The 18532-nt window shown below is 45.0% G+C and overlaps 1 protein-coding gene across 1 annotated transcript; it reads right to left on the bottom strand.

Annotated features, from left to right (window-relative positions):
* Positions 1 to 334: 334 nt before the first annotated feature.
* LOC119434369 (sodium-dependent glucose transporter 1A-like) lies at positions 335 to 13865 on the bottom strand. Its single transcript, XM_037701540.2, has 5 exons — positions 13790 to 13865; positions 12520 to 12557; positions 9214 to 9340; positions 4610 to 4768; positions 335 to 1731 (listed from the first exon to the last, which is right to left on the bottom strand). Exons 1-5 carry the CDS (start codon positions 13797 to 13799, stop codon positions 707 to 709), a joined length of 1359 nt encoding a protein of 452 aa, XP_037557468.2. The 5' UTR covers positions 13800 to 13865; the 3' UTR covers positions 335 to 706.
* Positions 13866 to 18532: the final 4667 nt, after the last annotated feature.

Genomic DNA, 18532 nt, shown 5'->3' with positions numbered 1-18532 from the left:
GTGAATGTTGGTTGGTTGCAGGCTGAGAGAGCTTGTGCGTATCTCGTCTCCTTTTGATGAGCACCTAGCAATTTCACGGAAGTTAGAGCGACGCACTAGAAAAGGTTGATCAGGAGGCGTGAAAACTGAGAAAGTTTTGCGCAGCACTGCTTGGCTAACAGAGGCTAACGTTCATAAAACTCCTTAGGTTGTATACCTTTATTTACCACCGCAGCAATGCAGCTAGCTCCGACAAGATTACCTTGGACTGGGAAGAAAATAAGGCCAAAATGACAAATGTAGTTACAGCACAGAATTCAAAGAACAAGAGACATGGGGGTAGAAGAGAGGAACGATGGGGAGTTTAACCAGATGCACGTACAGTTTGCTACCCTACACAGAGAGAAACGGATATAGGGAGAAGAAGACAGAAAGCAGGGGAGAGGAAGGACACTGGTGGCGCGCACAGGTGAAGGTGGGAAGAAAGTCTATAAATGGTCGCAGAGACTTGTAGACTTGAAGTATTGCGGGAATGTTCGCGTCGCTTTCTTCTAAAATATTCGCTAAATAGCTTGCAAAGGGCGTTACAAGGCTGTCATATATTGTCATTTCAAGGCCGCCTTGTCCATTCGATACGAAAAATAAGGTCAACTGATGGTTCACTTTATGTCGCGGTATAACGCATGTTGAGGCAAACCTCGAAGATTTATTGAAACCTGTCGTTATGCTAGTTATCAGTTTTGTTGACTAGCAGTTCTTTGTCATCGCTTCGGCGGCGCGCTCTTCTTACGTAGAGATACATAGAAATGAAAATAACCGCACACAACGCAACAGTCGTAAGACACACATAAAGGAACACGTTAGGGTCCTTGTCCAGAAACTGGCCTACAATAACCGGCGCTGACATTGATCCGATGCCTTCGGTCAGAACAACTAGAGACATCATCTTGTTGTTTAGATTGATGTGCCCGGACGTCCAGGATATTAAAGCGGCGTAGATAGGTCCTTGTCCGACACCAAAGAGAGCACTGGAGAGCCAGAGCACCGTGGAGCTGCTGGAACCCAGTAGCGCGAGCGTCACGGCCGTGGGTAGAAGAATTACGTGCGCTGAAACTAGCATCCAGAAGGCGGAAACTTTGATCGTAATCAGACTTGCGGTGAGGCGGCTAGCGGCGAAGGAGAAGAAGAAAACAGATTCGACGCGAGAAGACAATGACTTCGAGAAGTGTAGCTCGCTCTTGATTGCAAATGAGGCCACCATCTGGGACGTGGTCCACTCGAGTGCGACGTAAATGCCTATGTACATGCACATTGTTGCCACAATGATTCGGGTAAAGAGGGCAGGGTTACATGGTTCCTCAGCAGCCGTAGAGCTCTCGTCTTCAGGTATCGCAGGTTTGAAGTCCGCATTGTCTATAATGTAAAGCACGATCATAGAAATAGTCAGAATCAAGCAAAATGCTCCGACGATGCCGAATGCAAAGTAAACGCTCGACTCGCCCGTGCCATTTTGAGCAGTGGAGCTATTGGCCAGTTCTACCAAGTTGACAGGCGGGTAAGCGATGTTCCTCTGGTTCAGGTATACGTTGTCGGTAGTGTTCGGTGCGGTCGAATTGCCGCCGTCGCTGTTCGACAAGAACGGTCGCGCGATGAATGGACCCGCGAAGCCACCGATACCGAAGGCCAAGTGGTAGAGTTGCAGCGCCGGGCTGCTGTTCTCTCTCCACATCCTGATGATCCAGACGTTCGCACCTGCACGCAAATCACACAACAATTTGTTCTGTTGCTATCTACATGAAGTCTTTTGCATTCTGTTTAGCGGTCTCCATGTCAGCACACCATCAAATAGAATACCAATTCATTACGGGGAATACTGGGACACTTGGGGCTGGAACAGTGGCATTTTTTCAATGGAACAACATCGCAAAACTCCCCACTGGATTATGAGAGACGCTGCAGTGGTGGGCCAAGGTCTAACTTAGGCGATTCACCTGCGATTTCTTAGCGTTGACTTTATTAAATAAGCGTTTTTGCTTACCGACACCGTCGGAATGCAGCCGCCTCTGCCTGGAACCGAGACCGCGACTTCGTGCTTAGCGGTACAACGCCATCGCCGAACTACCGATGTGGTTATCGCGTACCTTTAAACATATTACCGCGATAGCGTTAAAGGCCCCCCGTCGCAGAAAATCCGGCGTCGGCGTGCTATGTCGGCGTCTGTGGGGGAGAAAATCATCCCCAACTACCCCAACCACCCCGACCACGCAGGCCCTCCACGTAGTGCAGGTTTTGGTGAAGAAAAATTGAATTTATCACAGTGAAATCCATCAGAAAAATGGTAAAGTACGACTCTAAGAGAACAGGCTGGCTTCAGGAAGCGATATTCTACGATGGATCATATCCATGTCATAAATCAGGTAATAGAGAAATCTGCGGAGTAAAATGAACCTCTATATATGGCTTTCATAGATTATGAAAAAGCATTTGATTCAGTATTGGTACCAGCACTCATAGAGGCATTGTGTAATCATGGAGTATAGGAGGCATACGTGAATATCTTGGCAAATATCTACAACGATTAGACAGCTACCTTGATTCTCCACAAGAAAACTAGAAAGTTACCTATCAAGAAAGGGGTCAGACAAGGAGACACAATCTATCCAACGCTATTCACTGTATGATTAGAAGTATTCAAGCACTCTTAGAATGGGAAGGCTTAGGAGTGAGGATCAACGGCGAACATCTCAGCAACCTTCGGTTTGCAGATGACGTTGTTCTATTCGGCAACAATGGGGACGTATTAAAATAAATGATCGAGGACGCTAACCGAGAAAGTGTAGCAGTGGGCATCAAGATCAACATACAGAAGACAAAGATAACGTTCAGTAGCCTGGCAAGACAACAAGAATTCAGGATCGCCAGTCAGTCTCTAGACTCTATAAAGGAGTACGTTTATCTAGGTCAATTACTCACAGGGTACCCTGATCATGAGAAAGAAATTTTCGGAAGAATAAAATTGGGTTGGAGTGCATACGGTGGGCATTGCCAAATCCTCACTGGGAGCTTACCACTGTCGTTGAAAAGAAAAGTGTACAATCATTGCATTCTACCGGTGCTAACATATGGGGCAGAAACTTGGTGGTTAACAGAACCGCACAAAGAGCGATGGAACGAAAAAGTTAGGCCTAACGTTAAGAGACAGGAAGGGAGCGGTGTGGATCAGGGAACAAACGGGGATAGTCGGTATTCTATAGTTGGCATTAGGCGGAAGAAATGGGGCTGGGCAGGCCATGTAATCCGTAGGATGTATAACTTGTAGACCATTAGAGTTACAGAATCGATACCAAGAGAAGGGAAGTGCAGTCAAGGACGGCAGAAAATTATGTCGGGTGATGAAGTTAGGAAATTTGCAGGCGCAAGTTGGAATCAGCTAGCGCAATACAGGGGTAATTGGAGATCACAGGGAGAGGCCTTCGTCCTGCAGCTGACATGAATAGGCTGATTATGATGATGATGATGACAACTTTGCCATTCGGCGTCGGATTTGCCGTCGGATTGTAATTTGAATGTACGAGAAAACGTAATTCTGCTACGAGGAAACTCAACACAATGCCATTTCATGGCATTTCTACCAGAACTGCTGCCGCGCGCTCGGGTACTTTACTTGCGAAAATGATATCCAGATGGCGCTCGCATCCTCGGCAGGTGAAATTGGGACTTTACCTGCTAATGCGCTTTGGACACGCGTGCGCGCCAGGGCAATAGCACACAATCAATAAAATAATAAAAAAGGTGCTAGGGCCCTCACATTTTAATAAAAGACCACTTATGTTGCCCCTGGAAAAATGTCTTCACGGCAATGCATCTGTGTTTAAAAGTGAAGTCGACTTTAAAACGATCAGCGTAAGCTTGTCTTTGTAAGCTGGCTTTCCCACGTTCTGTGGTGCAGTGAATGAAGCCTACTTGCCGGATGCGAACGATGTGATGCGAACGGGTCCTGATAACGCTATCGCGTTCTACTCTTAAAGGCGAAACTTAAGAGTCCTCCAATTTTTTGTTAGCTTTCGCTATTAATGCACGCAAACATGGCGAACCGAAGTCTATCTGATAGGCGTACAATATACGGCGATGCATCCAATCTACTATTCACTTGAGCATGAGTTTTCGCGCTAGGGGTTGCTATAGCGAAATGAAATCTGCAACCGGCTTTCGCATTCCATCGTCTCCCTTCACTACATAGCTAATTCTTCCGAGATAACGACAGTAACCACAAAAATGGATTGCGATCCTACATTATCTTGGCATGGGTGCAAAGGGAGTGCAGATATTAAGTTTCATGGGAATAACTCCCTGCTGCACACTCAACTCCATTTGCTCTTTGCGTACTCAAAAACTGGTTGTTGCATATTGAACTGGTTACTACCAAACGGAGACCGGTTACTCTGCTTGTGCTTAATCAGAGTGAACGTAGTTCATTTGAGAATACAGGAGAGCTGAGACAACTGGAAAAAGGATTATCGGGTAGTCTTGCTAAAAGATTTGCCAATTGATGCGAAACTTTTTTTTTAAAGCGCGCTTATACGACACTTATGAGCTCGCCATATCTCAACCACACTCGTTTGATACTCACCAGTGGAAAATGCAGCGATGCTCAGCCCGCACAGAAACATGTTAACGTGTGCCAGTGCTAGGATGCCGCTCAGTGGAATCATGGTCACCGTGATGCAGGTGGCTGCCATTGCCAAAATTGAGACCAACTGCGTGTTGTACGTGTCGTGTAGCTTGCCTCCTATGACCGAGTAAATAAAGAGACAGCCGTGTAACAAACAGTGTTGCTGGATTAAACAATAAGTAAAGCACGTACTGTAAGCTCTGTGAGGTATAGTAAACATTGTAAAATGGTCATATGTTTGCCTTCCATTCCTCAAGGCGCAGCCGTGAAGAGCAAGATGTTTAGGTGATTTTGGTGTTTGCTTTTTAATAAGTGTAGTCAAATGAAAAGATAAGCTGCATTAGAACCAGCCAACCGAGAACACTGACGAAATGAATGGTACACATTTTCCCAATAAAACGCTCAGATATACATACCACAGGCACCGAAAGTTTCCAGGAGAACCAAAAATCGCCCCCCCCCCCACCCAAAAAAGGCAACAATAAAGCGTCTGATAATAGCACGCGTAAAGGGTTGAAAGTTCATAGCACTGCAATAAATGCACTAGCCTTACAGGAAAAAAAAAACACCGCATATCCACGGGGTGAATGATGATGAGTGGGCGAAGCTCCGCAGGGAATCATCGGTAAACCGCGAATCTTCCGTGTAATTCGCCCAGTCTCGCCGCACTAAATCGAACGATTGACTTCCACCAATGACACGCGCAATATGTGACGTCATTCCTATTTTATAACAGCGCCCTTCATTATAATTGCACCATCTCCCGCTTAAAGGGACGCTAGCACAAACGCGTTAGAAACGTGCAGTACTCTCTAGTAAGGGGGAGAGTCCACAGCGTCTTACACAGCCGTTTACACATGCCGGAACGTGCACCGCGTTTGCCGACGCCATCACATGACTGCTGAGAGAGTATAACCCCCGTATTCATAAACGCTCCTCGAACTTGAACTTGACTTGCCACCGCCTTCAACGCGTTTCGAACGCGCTGCCCAAGGCGGTGGCAAGTCAAGTCGAGGAGCGTTTATGAATACGGGGGTAAGGCGGAGAGGCCACAGCGTCTTACACCAGACCAGCTTCTTACACGGGCCGTAACGCGCTAGCACAAACGCGTTAGAAACGCGCAGTCTTTGGTTAATGTTGGGTATTTATTGTCATCGTGGTGCGTGTGTTCATGTGCGCTTCGTGGCGTACTGGCTAGCGCACGTAGCTGTCGTATATGTCGTATATGTCACATATGTCGTAGTGACGACATAGCTGTGTTTTGTACTGATGAGAAAAGCGTGGAAGAAGTTGTCAAAATAGCTATAGCTTTCTGCACAGCAACAGGTAGCGCGATCAGTTGGCCGAAATGCCTTGGATTTTGGCATGGCATATGGCAGAGCACACCCGATGTGTACTGCAATATGAATTGGACAGCTTCCCCAGGAAAGTACCTTGGAGTTCCACTAAATTATTACCGAAATGCGGAAGAATATTGGTCTGAGGAAAACAAACGTGTTAAAAGTACTACCGATAAATGGGGTGGCCATAACTTTTCAGTATTTCCAAGAGCTTCCGTTTGCAATATCTTTTTAATTTCCAAAGTGTTTTACGTGATGCAAGTGGTGACCATGGCCAGAAGTTCGGTTCAAAAATTCCACCGAGTATTCGTGACTTTTATATGGGGATCGCAGTGGGAGCGCACCAGCCGGTGCAATTTGTTTCATAAGGTGAAAAATGGGGGTCTAGGGCTCTCGCATCTGTTCTTCAAGCAGTTGGTGAGCAGATTCTTCTTTGTGCGGGATCAAACTGATGTATTTTTGAGAGCTGTGATCCAAGCACGATTACAGAATTATCTATCTGATTTTGTTGTATCATCGTTTTCTTTGAAAGCAGGGCCGCTTAGTTCTTATTTGCGTGATGTGGTAATGTCTATACGCTTGCTCAAGGCAAGGTTTTCATATGAATACTTGTCTGATGTTACGAAAAAGCGTTTGTATTGTGATATTCTTGATGTATTCTTACCAACACCTGTCTGTCGAGCTGTCTACAAGCTAGGTCCCGAACGCGATGTGTTAAAGCGTGTTAAAAAAATGCCGATCAGGCCCTCAGTTAAAATATTCTTTTTTTCAAATACATACCGACACTCTCCCTGTCAAGCCATGCTTACAAAGTAAAGGTCTGTTTGTACCTTGGTCAGTAAATTGTTTAATCTGCAGGAAACCGGAAACAATAGAACATATTTTTCTAGACTGCCACGATGCCATATTCCTGTGGGATGTTTGCAAAGAACTCTTAAAAAAGAATTGCCATTAAGCCCTTTTGGACTCCGGTTTCTTCCATGTGCGGATACAGGGGAAGTGCCGAGTGATATGCTAATGTTGCTTTGCATGCATAGCGTATGGAAAAGCAGGATGGATGTTAGGCATGCTCATATACAAATTCACTCAGCAAGACACTATTTTGTTGAGAGTGTTATCTACACCCGAGACTTGTTCAGAGCCCAATGTGAACCCCCAGAATGGCTACCGATATTGGATCAATTGGCTTCTGTGAAACATTTTTAAGCCACATACACCGGCCGAGTTGTAGCTGGTGTATTTAGAATATGTACATGTGTATCTGATAATTTTTGTTTGTGTTTGTGAAATGGCAATAAAAAAAAAAGCTTCGTGGCTTAGTGGCTAGCGCCGCGCGTTCGGAAGCGAGGGGTCCCTGGTTCGATTCCGCGCTACGGACACAACTTTCGGAATTTCTTTTTTTTTCATAAAAGTAGACGTGGCTACCTACTACGACGACTACTACTACTACTACTACTACTACGACTACGACGACGACGACGACGACGACGACATGCTACAGAGGAGGGACAGACCCACACCCTAAGGAGCTTCGCCCCTAAAAAGGACAGCAGGAGACATGGTTCACAAGGGAAAGAACACGATGGTTGCGAAGCTGGAAACAAAGTGGCATGCACACGCGTTCGTGTACACACAAACATTTGTTTTACTGACTAAAAAAGCTTGGCGCTAACATTCAGTGTAAGTAGAGTGTGCAACAAAAGCCACAATCATGAATCAAAACAAAGAATTAGTAGGTTGCGGTCTGTTTAACACGGCATGCACATGGATTAAGTACTCTGGCTTCAGAAAAAAACAGTCCAACTGGCTGAACTTCATCTTCCTGGGGTTTTACGTGCCGAAACCAGTTCTGATTATGAGGCACGCCGTAGTGGAGGTCTCCGGATTAATTTTGACCACCTGCGGTTCTTTAACGTGTACTAAAACGCAAGCACACGGGCCTGGCTGAAGTTCTGACGTAAGTAGTCTAGTCGTTCACTGTATTGTGGAAAGTAAACGAGATAATGCATACAAGGTGCCCGGTTGCATACGCGCCTCATGCATGGCTCGTTGCGGCGTTGGCAACACGGTGTGTTGATACACTGCTTCAATGCTAATTCCATTATGTCGACATTCGTCGGGAGATAGGCTCTGGCGGAAGTTCTTTAATGGAAAAATTAGGTTCTAGAAAACAGAGGAGGGGGGCGGGGGGGGGGGGGGCATGGATGACAAGCACAAATCAAGAAGCTGTACGTATTTTGATATACAGTGGAATCTGGTTGATAAGATTTTGTGTACTAACAAGCTGTTCAGGATAGTACGTCCCCCCCCCCCCCCCCCACCCCCCGGCCAGGAGCAATGTATTTTCATACGGTTATTGCGATCGCGTTTGCACGTCAAATTGGACAATACGACTGCTGAAGTGGGTTTTTACTGATATTTCTAAAACTCGCAGCTTTATATTCCAGTGTATGAGGTTAAATAACATGCCAACGACCCAGGAACAACGTGTTAAACCCCATGCAGGCACATTGGAGGAAAAACGCACGTGCCGTGCCGCCGGCGGTAAAACACTGCTACGGCAGTGTGGCCACCTGCGGTGCGCCGCTGCTCATTTGAATGAGGAAACGGCAGCTAATTTTTTTTTCACTTACAGAACTTTTTTACAGACATTGAAAAGAAGAAAGTTCAGCACAGACTGCCCAACTATTTCAACGTCACTGAATAAAAGTGCGTTGGCTGTGGTTCGTGTGGCGTCGACTGATGCTTATCCTTCATAACGCGTTATGTGGAGCAGTATCACTCGATCCGACGCCAACCTTTGCTATTCAGTATGCCAACGAGTACGCCTATTTTCATACTTTTCGGAGCTTCCTTTGGATAACACGATGTTCAGATAATGTGTTTTATTTTTCGGTTGCCGTGAACATCGCATCCATAAGATTCCGCTGTACCTGTTTTCTGCCCTGTTTTCTTGCTGGCAGCGAGCTGATCTCTGTTTTTATCGCGCCCGTCAGACATTATCATGGCGCGTCATGCACATCGAAATTAATTCATGTATTGCATGTGACGAACGTATTTATTTCTACTAACAGTAAGTATAAAAAGTCCTGTCTAATGTAAAAACGTTGACCATCCCGCGCATAGCCAGAATATTTTAATGTGTGCATATTAAAAGAATGAAACTCAATAAACACATACTTAACATAGGTACACGAAATGCCAGCTTAGGCCGATGCATACCCAGTAGAGAGCCGACGAGATTGCCCACGCCGCAAGTGGTGATGAGGTACGATATGCTGGCAAAGCTTGTTCCATATATCTCAGCCAGGTCCAGCAAAGCGACGCCTCTTATGCCGATGACGAGGCCCTTTGCAAGAAAGGTAAACGAATAAAGTGGCAAATTCCAACTATACTGTTCACTAATTGTTACTAAGATACTTGGCTTGCACTTGGTATGGTGGGAAAGGGTGCGAAAAAAGGAACTTCAAGACGCTTCAAGACGCTCTTAATTGTCTTGTAGTTACTTCAAGACACTCGTTACTGTCCTTGCTTCATGACACTCTCTCCAGCCCTGATTTCAAGACACTCTTTTCTGCGCTGTCCTTGCGCCAAGACACTCTTTCCTGTCCTGTCTCTAATTCAAGCTGCTCTTTCCTGCCCTGTCCTTAATGCAAGACGCTATTGTCTCTCCTACCCTGTACTTCAAGACGCTGTTTTATATCCTGTCCTTAATTAAAGATACTAGTTCCTGCCCTGTACTTCAAGACGCTGTATCCTATGAAATTCCCTTTTCAAGGCGCAGTTCCCTGTCCTTACCCTACTTCGAGATGTTATTTCTATTTTGTATCCTGTCCTTGCTTATAGACACTGTTTCCAGTGTTGTCCTAGATTCATGACGCATTTTCCTGTCTTGTCCCTACGTCGACACGCACTTTCCTTTACTGTCTCTATTTCAAAGCACAATTTCCTGCCCTGTCGCTACATCAGGATGCCCTCTCCTGTCCTGCCTTACTTCAAGACGTTCTTTCCTGTCCTGCCCTGCCTTAAAGCCTTTCTTTTCTCTCCTATCCTGACATCAAGGCACTCTTTTCTATGCTACCCTTCATGGCCCTTTTTTTGTCCTGTCACTACTTTAATACGTTATTTGTGGCCTGTCCTTCCTTCGACACACTCTTTCCTATTCACTCATGGCTTCAAGACGCTTATTCCTGTCGTGTCCCTACTTTGGGCGATGTTTTCCTTCTTGTGTTTGCTTCAAGACGCCCTTTCCTGTCCTGTTTTTACTCGATTCTCTTTCTTGTCCAATCCTAACTTCAAAACATTTTTTCATATCTTATCCTTGCTCAAGATGCTCTTTCATGTCTTGTCCTGAATTCATTTAGGTTTACGTCAGTTTAACTGGCAAAAACACAGCGCAAAAAAGACACGGATACGAGAGAGCGACACGCACACAGCGCTGACTTGCAACGGTTTATTCATGAGGACATGAGGGAAGAAATATATATGGCACTGCCCTGCGCAACATGTGAATAATTAGCAAACACTACAGAATCATTTCGAATGATGATAATGATAGCCACGTGCTAACAATGCATACTGGCTGTTTGTCATTCAAATGTTGTTAAGATATGCGATTTCCCGAGATGAAAGTGCAATAGAAGGTGAACTGACGCACGAGCTATCAAATTGCCATATGAAATGTGCCTCAATGATTTCACGTGTCAGCTGCCAATTATGCCTAGCCAGCACTTCGCTTTTGTCAAAATAGGGCTTACACCCGTGATCACGGCAATGAATGCCCAGATGACCCTGTATCGTGTTGTACACGTTATTATGGTGCTCCCTGAGACGATCGTTTATGCACCTGCCGGTTAGTCCCACGTACTTTTTTCCACCTACGCTAGCTTTCCACCTACGCGAGCTTGACCACTTGTCACAGAGCTCACTTTGGTTTCCTTCAGCAAGCACACGGCAACCGCTGTCAACAAATGGGTGGGGATACCAGCCATTCTGAGGCGTTCAGTATGTTAGTCAAAGCTCTACTGCATTTGGTGATGGAAAAGCTTTCGCAGGGCCATATATGAGTAGCAAGTTTTCGTAATCGCCCGTGTCACAGTTTTCTAGTGCGCAGGCTCAATTGAAAATAAAGGCTTGCCAGCATGCGATTCGTACGCCCGAGAAACGTGGCCTGGGCACAACGCAAAACTAAATTCAAGAATCTAACGCCCATTTTCTCTCAAGAACATCAGAAGTCAGAACAAGCGGCGAAGGACAGTTGCAGAAAATGCCTGATATTTTAGTTCTCGAAGCATGAAAATATGAGCCATCAATTTCCAACAGGGCTAGAAAACTTTTGACATACGACAAGACCTATGCAACCATTACCATTTCTAGGCGTTCTTAGATGGGTCGGTCGAGAACCACTAAGAACGGGGTCTATGCACGAGCCTATGGAAACACCTTGCCGTTGCAGATAAATGTCGTCATCCCAAGATGCAAAGTTCGACGTCAGGTACATGTCAAGCAGTTTCATAAAGTCGTCAACAGAAGGCCCTGCAGCATTCTAGTAAGCGACAACGCCGAATATGTCACGGCAGTCGCGGATGCAGACAAGTTAGTTCATTGCGTCGCAATTAATAATTGCCACACAATGCTTTCTGCTCGTCGCAAATGCTTTCGCCTAGCTCTGTTTTATAAAATATACTTCCATAATTCATATCTGCGCGATAATCTTATTTCATCCCCAACGTACATATCTCCTCGCGTTGATCATCATCACAAAGTTGGAGTTTTGCAGTGTCGCACCAAAGCTTGTCATGAGTCTTTTCTTTCCAGGACGTGGAAAGAATGGAACCACCTTCCCGGCACGTTGATTGCTATTGAAGATCACTCACAATTTCGTACAGCCATAATCGACACCATTGCTTCGCGCATCTCATGTCTATGACTACGTCACTTACTGCCTTCTTTGTTTTCCTTAGTCTTATAAATTTTTTTTACCCCACTCCCATCAGTAATACCTTGTGGTCTTGAGGGTATATTAAATGAAATGAAATGAAATAAATTTTAATGCCATACGAAGAGGCCATGCAAACAATCTTCTGGTTGTATTTCAGACAGGTAATAACCTCACCCGAACTCTTCACAAGGAAAGGATCGTCAACAGACTGAATTTTCAACAGAATCAAACGTCACTGGGCTCAGCTGACACGAGGAATTGTTGAAGCCTTGTAAATGACTAGGGCAGACGACACATGTGCTAGCAAGCCTTCGATTGCTCTGTCAAACAAAGAGATTAATTTTCTCGTTTCTTGACCTTACTTGAATTGTGCGCATTATCTGTGCATATATATAGCAACGGTGTTTTACGGCCTTTTATCTTTATTTGTCCTTCTTTTGTCACTAGGCTGCGCAAGTATATATTACAGTGTTAAGATGGATAAAACTTTAGCTGTGAGTAAGCACTGTGTCTCTTGCTTCGTCCGGTCGATCTCTCCTCGCTCGCGCTTTTTTAAAATGCTAAGTACGAGAAAAAGCTATTTTTACCACGTTAGACCACAAAGTCATCAAAATATTGCTTCTTACTGCAATGAAGAAAAAAGATTGACCTACGTCAAGCAGTTAAGTCAACGGTACTGAGATAATAAGTGCGCTATTTTGTAGGAGCAGTAATTGTAATTAACCTCTTCACTTACTGTTATTTCCGAAGAAACCATATTTTGAAGTGACAAGTTGTCGAAATCAATTAAATGCCTAAGCAGATAAATATAAAATCTGTAGCGAAAACATTGCATTTTTTATCCTGTTGGTGTTAAGAATTACAAGCGAGATATTCACTTTCCCACCGTATAACGAACGTTTCAATAACAATGAACATAATGAAAACATTCTGCCACGAAAGTTTGCGTTTCGTCCTGTGTATTTCCGAAATTGACCACAAACTGATAATTATTTTTAATTTAATTTGAATTCTTCAATGATTATGCTATGGCTTCTAGTGAATTTCTGAGTGTGTGAACCTTTTGGAATTTGATACGTTATGCATAAATCACTGAGTATCTTGCTGTACAGCCGTATTTTTTATACATTCTTTGTGTTATGCCTGTCGGAATTATTCTAGTGCTCACACCGTTTTCTGTCGTGGGAAATTGGGATTTACCATGTTACAATGTTATGGCGGACTATGTTGAACCATTCGTGATCTTTGTCCGATATCGAGCATTTCCTGTTCAACCAGTCTGCTGTTTCGTAAAATGTTCACACAACATGGCGAAGCTGAGAAACCGAACACGAAATGAAAACAAAACAAAGGAGTCGACGGCACAACTGAACTTCTCCGATCGTTTCTACTGTCCGCTTTTTCATTTTGTGCTCATTTTTTAAACCTATGAACTCGTGCCAACTAATCCGACAGGTCATGTTACCAAGAATATAGCCCTTTGCACTGAATCAGAGTAGTGTGACCACGAGAGCTAGGTTATTAATGTGTTAAATGGCAAGCAATGCGTGAAGATTATATATATATATATATATATATATATATATATATATATATATATATATATATATACTCTAGTACATTTTTTGCAGATACATCCTGTTTACGTAGCAACAAGGACGTTAATCTAGAAGCCTAAATATTGAATACAGGCGCCCAACGAGCTGAATAGTTTTCGGGAACAATTCTCCAAAACACAGTGCACCAAACAAGCGACCAGAGCTGGCGGTGAGAAGTCTGACCGAAGCAATGCAAATTTTGCGGAGCAAAAACTTATCGTTGATGTTACCTATATACCGGAGCAACATAAGAACGCACCTCCTACCATTCCCAGGTTTCTGAGGTTCAAGTTGCACGTACGTCCCAGATCGAGCCATAGCTTGTTGCGGGAAGGCATGTTAGCTGGACTTGTGGTCACTTGTTCGAGCAATATCTGCGACGGGCAGTCAGTGGCCGAAGTGAAGACGACCGTGCCTTTTGCAATCTTGCCTCCGCGATTGCGACAAAAGGTTTTATCTCACATCGCTCGGAAGAATAGAAATATAAGCGCTTTATTGGTTCTGTTCAAAGTTTGAGTGACGGGGTGCCTGTGGGTGAAAACAGCACTTTTGTACATGTGTGATATAAAACCGTTGGATGGCTGCTGCTTCACATGAAAGCTAAGCCAAAGGTTATTTATGTCGGAAAACTTGTGTAAAAAAAGTTTTCTGTAAGGATACCGGCGCACTCAAAGGAAATCATGTATTTTACGGGAGCGTAAAGTACTTGAACACATTTCTGCATGTAACGAACGTAAAAGTAAAAATGAAAGCAAACATAAACCTTTGTTCGTAATCTCGCACTGTGCTACCGCACCTAAACTGACGCAACCGAGGAAGAATACAAAAAGAAGACTTGTAAAATGTTACGTAGAAATACGTCAAACTGGTCGTCAAACTACGAGCCAGGTTAAGGATATGCTTCTGCATATAATTAGCGAAAAGAAAGCGCGAAATATTCTTGCTACTCAGGTCACAGTATTCGCAATTGTCCCATCCTTGAGCGGGCGCCGATGTGAAGCAAAGATGGCGGCCGGATCCAGGACTCTTTCGGTGCTCAGCTTCAGCTCTATAACAACATTTCTCTTGCGATATTAAGTTGCGGTGCTGTGTTGAGGGCGAACATCTTGTGTGGGCCAAGCACCTTGTGCGTATTGGTGCAAAAGAAAGAAATCACGACGTAATGGAAGTCGTCGGCCTATGCTGGCATACACCTGCCGTAAAAGCTTTGCCGCATACAGTCTTGGTGCTTTTCCGTGATGTTTCCATTGAAATCGGCGTCAGTGACGCTGAGTTTCACTGTATAGTGGAATGATAGGAGAAGTGCTTGCACGTCTCTGGTACGCTGGTGTACTGCTATCATTGAGATATACTTTAATTTAAAATCTCGCTTGACGCAGTAGGGCGTCAACCACTACGACTCACCGCCGTGAGTCGCTTGCTTTCAGTGCAGGAACTTAAACAAGTAGTGCCTTAGCCGAGCTCGCAGTTTAGCGAGAGTGTGTGTTTGTAAATTATTGATTTCGATAACTTGTTACGAAGTGCAGTCGTACACATGTACTAGCGAAAACGCCGGACGATCGCCTGCTAATATGCGGGCACTTCATATAAAGACCTGCCACTTCGCTATGCCGGTAATTCTCGTCAGAGGCCGCGAGCGCTGAACGAAAAATTATGCGTGTTGCTGTGTGGCCGCCTGATATTCCATGTAACGCATGAACTTGATAAAGCTCCACGTGGCTAACGCTTGCATGTAACCTAATGTAATCGATACTGCTAGCTAAGGCGTAATATTTCGGTATTGTTGTTCACTGCGAATTTAAAATAAATATTCATTTACTTAGCAATTGCACCATTTAAACTCATAGCGTATTTTGTTAGTAAGGGGCTAGCCGAGCTACCTGATCTGAGCTGCACCGACAAGGAATTTGCCTGGACATCGAAAGAGAAGTCCGTACAAGAGACGTACACTCAGCGATGAAACTGGCAGGGCTTTGCTATGATACTACGGCATCTGCCAGTCGGCACGATTAGGACAGCATAAAGATGCTTCTGGATCAAACTGAACAGGCGCTGTCAAGGTGCCCGTTTCGTGTACCATCGGTTAGCAAATGAGCAAAGTTCATTTTATTGCGATAGCAATTATATGGACACTCTAAAGCGGATTTCTGCCGTCGGCGTCACCGTCGCCTTCGCCGTGAGGTTCCGTATGACGTCAGCGGCGATGAAATCATCGCCGCGCGCCGTATGCTCTTTGTGCGAGTGAAAGGGCGCGAGGGACGCGTGCTTTCACGGGGAGCGAACGCACGGCGGAGAGCAAACGCGCGTTCGGCGCCGTGCTCCCTGAAGGGCTGCAGAATTAAGCGTCTCTTTCCTCCTTTACAATCACCATATATAGAGAGCAAACACAACTTCTTCCGTCGCGTGAAAGGCCGTGGTGGGACGGGGGTGAGAGGATGCGACGTTTTGCTGTGGCACTAAATGCCTAATTATATAAAAACGTTGCGAGGTGAGAAAGTGGTAATGACTTCCGATGCTGCTCGACGAGTGTCCCGTTCTGATATCGTCGAAAACCTCCGAGCCGCCCCCAGAGGCACCGACAACAGTCACCAACGCCGCGCGCGTTCGGTGCGAACGCGGGCAAAGCGCCGACGGCGTCGACAAGAGTTCTGCGCCTTGCTGGTGCTGCTGCATGTCCAAGTTTATACAGCGGATATAACTACTATCCTTACTCCATATAGCTCTCTACTAATTTGCTATCACAATTGACGCTTCGCCTTTCGGGTGAGAGTGCGACAAATTTCAGAACTAAAACGCAAAACTGACGCAACAATTTTTCACAAAATGATTCTTCAGCGCTTACCTGTTCTTTGCGAGAACACGACCGTGCAATCACTAGGAGAACTAAAATAAGCCACCCGTGTTGAGTGGACTTCAGCCGAGGCTCCGTAGCATACCACACTGCGTATGCAATCACGGTGCGTTTCAGGAAGTGCTTTATACAATTATGCAACCCATCTTAGGTAATCTAAGATTTGTTATCGCTGAAACCCGTTTCGCTGCTAACACGCGCACTAATGGCCGATCTAGGTAAATACTGAATACCGCAGCTGACTTCGTTAAATATCGCTAGTCGTCTGAGTGCGGAAGCAGACCAAGCTAGCGACAACTGTTAGAAGAGCTATGAATTGGGCTAGTTAGTGTGCATTCGTTTTTTCCTGTGCTAATTACTGTAGGACGCAACAGGGACGAAACTAACACTGGATATGAAGCGATCCCCTGTGTCACTTCGTGTCCGCTTCATATGCAGTGTTCGTTTCGTCCCTGCTGCGTCGTACAGTATACTTAGCGCAAGAAGCAACGGATAGCGACAACTGTGTCGGCTCGTGATGGACATTGAAAGGCAAAATGGTTGCATATCTATAACAGGAACAATGCAGGTGGCGGCGCGGAGCAAAATAATTAAGAACCTTAGCTGCACATCAATTTATTTAAAGCGCTCCGCCTTCCCGAAAAAAAAAAATAAAGATATATCATGCACCGTCTCTCACCTGGCAAACAATATACATCTGGCGGAAAATGCCGCTAGCATACGACCATCGTTGCCGTTATAAGCTTGAACATCCACAGTTTCTGGACTCATATATCTGCCTAATCTCCGCCTCCGTCACTGGCATTTGGGAAATGATGGAATGATACCGCATGACTCTTCCATCGTGTAGATGTGCTGAGCGGTGCGTAACAATACTCCGGATATTTCTTTTTGGAGCCTTGCTCTGTCGACATTGAAAGAGAGCTTGACAAGCGCCGATATACGGAGCACAAGTTAGGATTTCGGAATTCGTTCGCATGGATCCCGGAGAGAGTGCTTCGTGGTGCGTTGGTGGTGCGGCGCGCGATTCTTGAAAATCGCGATATTGCATCTAGGCTCAAGAAACGAGAACCATTTTATACACATCGTTTCCGGCAATCGATAGTGTAATTTGGGAAAGTCTGCCATGTATTATGATGTTGCAGGTTTCTGTTCGATCTAGCTGCAGTCTGCGTTTCCGCTGTTTCTAACATTTACTTGAGATGCCTGCCTGAAATAAAAGTAACTTTAAGGGCAAGGCTCTCAAGCGAGCAGCTGAAGAGGAGGAGAGAGTTTTTATTTTTTTATAAGTAACAGACACCTCATCATGCAATTTAGCTCAAGGGTTGCAATTGTGCTATCTGCTACAGGCAATTTTTGAAAACTTTGGTGCACTTAGGAAAAACAACCTATATACGGGCTATTTTTTTTTCAAGGACCGATCGGTCGCGAAATGAAAACCACAGTGAAAATTAAAACTGTTTTATTTGGAACATTTAGATACACTTTCCTGTTACTTCTCTACATATTCACCACTCCGATTGAGAAATTAGTCGTAGCGTGGCTTCCTATGCCCTCGTCATAGAAGGCAGCCGGCTGTGCTTTCAGCCAATTCTGTACGATGTTTTGCAGCTCGTTGTTTGAGTCAAACTCCTGTCCTCCTAGCCAGCGTTTCATGTGAGCAAAAAGGTGTAATCCGAGGGAGCCAAGTCCGGGCTGTAGGGTGGGTGATCAAAAACTTCCCATCAAAAACGCTGCAGGAGTTTCTTCGTTGCAGCTACAGCCGCGCATTGTCATGAAGGACAATGCCTCATGACAACATTCCTCTTCGCTTGTTCTGAATTGCCTTTCGTGATGAGACTGTAATGATGGTCGTACCACGTTCCATGAGTTCCACCAAGAGAACACCACTGCTGTTCCAGAACACAGTAGCCACACGCTTTCTGCTGGAGAAGGTTCACTTGAACGTCTTCGCTTTCGGGGAATCTGAATACATCCACTGTTTGAATTGCTCTTTTGTTTCTTCATTTTCGAAACGAACCCATGTTTCGTCCCCTGTGACGATTTTCTTAAAAAAATATTCTCCTGCATCATGGTAGCGCTGGAGAAACGTTAAGGCTATGTCCATTCGTTGTGTTTTGTGATGGTCGGTCAGCAAATTGAGAACCCACC

Source organism: Dermacentor silvarum, unplaced genomic scaffold (genome assembly GCF_013339745.2).
Source record: "Dermacentor silvarum isolate Dsil-2018 unplaced genomic scaffold, BIME_Dsil_1.4 Seq1032, whole genome shotgun sequence".
In the NCBI taxonomy this organism is placed as follows: domain Eukaryota; kingdom Metazoa; phylum Arthropoda; class Arachnida; order Ixodida; family Ixodidae; genus Dermacentor; species Dermacentor silvarum.
Note: the sequence above shows the minus strand (reverse complement) of the source record. Positions and strands in the feature narration are given on the sequence as shown.

What these genes read in the sequence shown, in the direction of transcription:
- LOC119434369 (XM_037701540.2), bottom strand. An exon ending in TGACTTTGTGGTCTAACGTG is followed by an intron (nt 9,341 to 12,519) that starts GTAAAAATAGCT and finishes TTTCTTGCAAAG; the next exon opens with GGCCTCGTCATCGGCATAAG. An exon ending in TCTCGTCGGCTCTCTACTGG is followed by an intron (nt 4,769 to 9,213) that starts GTATGCATCGGC and finishes ACTCGGTCATAG; the next exon opens with GAGGCAAGCTACACGACACG.